Source organism: Montipora capricornis, chromosome 10 (assembly GCF_036669925.1).
Source record: "Montipora capricornis isolate CH-2021 chromosome 10, ASM3666992v2, whole genome shotgun sequence".
NCBI lineage: Eukaryota > Metazoa > Cnidaria > Anthozoa > Scleractinia > Acroporidae > Montipora > Montipora capricornis.
This window is the reverse complement of record NC_090892.1, coordinates 52,325,328-52,330,327: the sequence shown is the minus strand read 5'-3', so window position 1 is coordinate 52,330,327 and position 5,000 is coordinate 52,325,328. Positions and strand designations below refer to the sequence as shown.

The window sequence follows — 5,000 nt, the reverse complement described above, 5'->3', positions numbered from 1 at the left end:
CGTGTATACATGGAGGATCTCGGACCCACGACCCACGACACACGACTCACGACCCACCCACCCACCCATGCCGATTAGACACTCTCAGTGCAGCATGCCTCCTAACCTGGGAAACGTGGCTGGTTACTCATTTTCCATATCCCGAAGTCCAGTTTTTCATTGTCATTGCAGAAAGATGCTGGTCGCGGACATAAATGAACTGAAATACCAACAAGAAGATGCCAAAAAACCAACCACAGAGGAAGAAGGCGAGGGAAAGGAGGATGTGACATTCCTTAAACTTGCTTTAAAGTACGCCGTACTATTAGAGAATTCTTTTAGTTTTCCCCAAGAGATAATTTTAGTTGGAAATCTTTATTTAAGCAAGAGGCTACAGATTTCGCAATATTATCGTCAAGGATTAGGTTTACAGCGAGAGTGAACATGGTTTGTTGACTGTTAGATTTTGTCGTGGATCCCTTGAAAATAAGAGCAATACCCAAAATTTCAGTGCGCAAACGGAGGGCGTGCTATTTTTCCCAAAGTGAAATACACGTACTAAATGAATCGAACAGCTGCCGAAAGTGGAGTGAAGACAATGCGCGTTCACTTGTTTTGTGGACAATTGATTCAAGACTGTTTACAGTTGGGATAATCTTCTCTCTGTGAATACTTATTCTTGTGGATTCCTTATATTATATTATATTATATTATATTATATAAAGAAGAAGTAGAAAATTTTAATTCGTAACCCACGGACTTCAGGGATTATTTCATTGGATTTGCATGCACCAGGCTCAAATCTCTTCTCTTGCCTGCTGAGCATGTGGAATAGGCTTGCCCAAGCATGAAATCTACTTTTCTTAGACGACCAGGCAGGGGTGAATACACACGGATATTCCAAAGCCAGGTGATGATGGAAACCGCTCAACTTTGGGTTTTGTCCAAAGACTCCTTTTACTGCTGAAGTATGACAATCAAATGATGAAATTACTTGAACTATCACAGTTGGCCTGCTACCCCATGGTGCTCTTTGTGGAGCAACAATAATGTAATCGGGGGGGGGGGGGGCGGGTATTGAGTTCAATTTCGATGTTTGAGTTTTTTTCGAAACCTTCTTGGTTTATTCTATCGATACATTGTGCTATGCGGCCAACTCAGTTCTTTACCGTTTTGCTAGACAGTCAGATGAACCAAACATCATTCAAGGCAAGTAAATAGAGCGTGAGGCATTGCATGAGTAGACTTTTTTGCTTTCTTTTGCTGGCAGGAAAGCGCGAGAGGACCTTGATGCTAAGAGTACAAAACTCGCAGAGATGGAGGCAGATTATGGAGACGTTGTACCAAGAAGGGACTTTGAGAGACTTGAAGCACAATTTACGGTAAGAACGTTTTCCTGAAAGCTGCACGGTCTCCACTTCGGGAATCACAAATGATTAAGAACAAACTCTTTCTTTGGTGTCTCTTCTTTACATCCCCTGGGGGAAAAAATTCATTCAGACTTAACTGATTAGAGTGTAATGTGAAGTGCCAGGTTTCTACCCCATATACACCTTATTCCAAAATGGCCGCTGATTTATGCGCATACAAATTGCCCCTTGTTTTCTCGTTCAAGATAAAATATTCCTTTGAATTTTAAGCTTAAGAACGAGGCATCAAGGTCTAATTTGAATAAAAACAAAAGAATATTTAAATAGCGGCCATTTTGGAATAAGGTGTATGAACCATGTGAACGTTAGCCCTACTAATGGCAATGGACCCACAAGGTGGGAATTGAACCCACGACCTTCGGGTTAGATCATCGCTGCTCTACCGACTGAGCTACAAGGTCAGACGGGAGCAGGCCGTGGGAACTGAAGATGTTAAAGTCACGGCAATGAAGTGGTTACAATGAATGGTTACACGCGAGGGTTCTTCTTGTTTCGACGATCGCCCGCGAATGATAGCTTGCGGTCACGCGTGATCCCGAAATGGAGATTTTCTCGCAGGTCGAAGAAATATTTACTTATTCCCTTTTACTTTTGTGTGATAAATTTCTTTTCCCAGAAATTGCAAAAAGACATGGAAGCAATTACGGCAGATAATAAAAAGCTGATGCAGGAACACAAGTGAGTTTTGTCAGTTAATAAGAAAAAAGTGTTATTCAATCATAGCGATTTTTATAAAAGGAAAGGACAAGGAATTTTATTTGAGTGTCTAGTCTTCTCGCCCGGGAGCACTCTGAATTGTGGACACTGTAAACTGAAGTCAACAAACACGCCACTTTGGTAAATACCATAATACTCTTTGTTTGTCCCCCCCAAATTTCGCATAAGCATTGTTTTTGTTTTCTCTTGGGACCATTGTTTTCCCAAGAGAAACTGGAAACACATACTGTATGCAAATGATTGGAACCACAGCAGAAAACACAGGAGTGAAGTGAAGCTGGTATGCTAAAACATTTCCTTGATTTTGTGTGTACATTACTTGTCAGTGCCATCATTGAAGTGCACAAGAGAGTCGTGGATCAAAGAGATCAATATGCACAGGACTGTGAACAGATGAGAAGAAGCGCCACACCGAGGTAACAAAGAAGGTGATGTAGTGGTGTAGTTCTTCGACCGTTGGGTCGTTAGTTGAATACTCCACTTCATGGCTTAGTTAGATGAAAAATTGAGCGCTGTGTATTCTTTGATTGCACTCAGGTGATAAAACGCCAAAACACTAGAAAAATGTAGCTCAAGTTTTGCATAATAATAATAATAATAATAGAGCGAGTTTCAATTGAGTGTCGTAAAACCAAAACCAAAGTAATTACTTTGGCCAATCAAAAAGGACTGAGAAAATCCGGCAAACCAATCAAAACTCGAAGTAATTACACGTAGCCGACACAAAGTGCGGGAAAATGTGCACGCGTGAACCACGATTGGTTGTGGTTTGACTTCTGATTGGTTTAAAAAGTGGCGCGAGAACGGTGAACCAATCACTGAGTGAAGTAATCATAAACCAAAGCAAGTATCTAATTAGTTGCGACACGCAATTTAAAACCGCTCTAATAGTCAAACGTCAAATGTTTTCGCTATTGTTCTTTCCACTAACGGCCGCTGTGACGTCAGGTGCAATCAAAGAAGTGATTATTTTTATTAGAGCGGTTTTCAATTGAGTGTCGAAAGTAATTAGATAATTACTTTGGTTTATGATTACTTCACTCAGTGATTGGTTCAAAGTTCTCACGTTTACGCCAAACGGCAAACGTCGTGAGTGAAATTAGAGTTTTGCCAAAAATGTAAGAACCCTGCTTGATATTAGCTCATATCTGTCCTGATAGCTGCAGATATCAGGCAACTTCTCAAAGGAACGAGACAAGTTAAATTGAGAGAATTTTCACATTTTTATGACAGGTAGGAGCCTGCCGTTTCCCGTTTGCCGTTGGCCGTAAACGTCATGTTTAACCTCTCTAATCGAGCCATTAAACACCGTACTACAGCAGCAGTTATTCTTGCAATAGTTTTGATCTTAAGGCTTCATCATTGTGATTTTTTGGCTTTTCGATACCATCAAGGTGCCGCATGGTCACTGTCATTTCGGTCGCTTTTGCTCCTTTTTGTAGGCCTCACTGGGAAAAATGCGCGCAGTACGTAGAGGGTGGAGCTGATCGGTGGAATGAGTTATCACAGGACAGAAGCAGTGACGAGTTGGTTGATGTTCTGCTAGCGGAGATGACTGGGCAAGACATAGCGATTATCCAGGCCGGAGCAAGTACTGGGGCAGAGTATTTCCAAGGACAGGTAATATTTTAATGGAAGGCTGGAGGTTATTCCAAATATTTACTTTGTGATAAGTAGTTTCTTCGAAATACATTTTAAGATAAAAACTAGCGATAAAATTTTCCGACGTTTCGATCTCGCTGAGATCATTTTCAAGTTTTATTCACTTTTTTTTCAAACTTGAAAATGATCTCAGCGAGATCGAAACGTCGGAAATTTTATCGCTAGTTTTTATCTTAAAATTTACTTTGTGATTGTAAAAATTCCTCCGGCCGATTTTCGATTAATGCAGTTGAATGTTTAAAGGGGCACTGTCACGCTAAATTTGCTATTTTTAGGTCAAAAATGGGTAAAAATCTAAATTAGTACTTTAGCTGACACGTACAACATTACTGGCAACCCACTGACAAGAAGAGTTATTTGCATTTAATTTTTGGTGTCTTTCTGAAAACACTGTCTCCAAACAAGTTTTTTTCAAGTTCCAATCCATTTCCATCCTCTCCATCCTTGGCTGCAAACAACAAAGAATAGCTTCAGTGCACTTCAGTGGTCATTGGCAACAAAACTACAGCATTATTTTTTCGGTTTTCATTGATGCATGGACGTCTTTTAGTGTTTTGAAGTTTGACTAAAATAGCGTGACTGACACTGCCCCTTTAAGATCTGAAAGTTTCTGAGGGTGCCTCAAGAGACCCCGATTCTTGTCGTAAACTGATCACTCCTGCCTGGCTTAATTTGGCAGGACAAGGTATTGAAAATTCACTAAAATACAGATGTTGTTCATAACCTTACATTCTAACCTTTACCTCCTGGTTTGTCGGTTAGACTTGTTAAATGATCTTGGCAGCGATTCTGTGACTTCAGCAACAATACGCTAACTGATCCATAGACGTTAGGTATTCGGGTTGTTTTGAAGTGAGTGCCGAAAAACATAAACAAAGTAACAACTTTGACCTATCACACAACTGCCGTAAACCGTGAACCAATCATCGCGCGAAGCAAATACTTACCGCCTGCTGTAAGCGCGGGAAAATATGTGCGGCGAATCACTGTTGGTTTTGTGTTTTTTTCGGATTTCTTGAGGATGTAGCGACAGATCTTTAAGGCGTACACTTTACGTAGTTCAGCAAAGCCAAAAGGGATTGCAAAATTACCACCGGAAATCTTGAAAATCGCTCTGTAACTTTAATCATGAGCATAATAGAGTGGTTTTCAATTGAGTGTCTTTAAACAAATACCAAAGTAACTACTTTGACAATCACTACAGGTGCAAAC

At 40.5% G+C, this 5,000-nt stretch overlaps 1 protein-coding gene across 1 annotated transcript in view; it reads left to right on the top strand.

The window, feature by feature from the left end:
* LOC138022452 (translin-associated factor X-interacting protein 1-like) overlaps positions 1-5,000 on the top strand; it is an 18,366-nt gene that overhangs the window by 6,963 nt on the left and 6,403 nt on the right. The window contains exons 9-13 of the mRNA XM_068869583.1: positions 172-291; positions 1,250-1,361; positions 2,026-2,087; positions 2,453-2,542; positions 3,569-3,746. Coding sequence (XP_068725684.1) covers positions 172-291; positions 1,250-1,361; positions 2,026-2,087; positions 2,453-2,542; positions 3,569-3,746 — 562 coding nt within the window. The remainder of the gene's footprint in view (positions 1-171; positions 292-1,249; positions 1,362-2,025; positions 2,088-2,452; positions 2,543-3,568; positions 3,747-5,000) is intronic.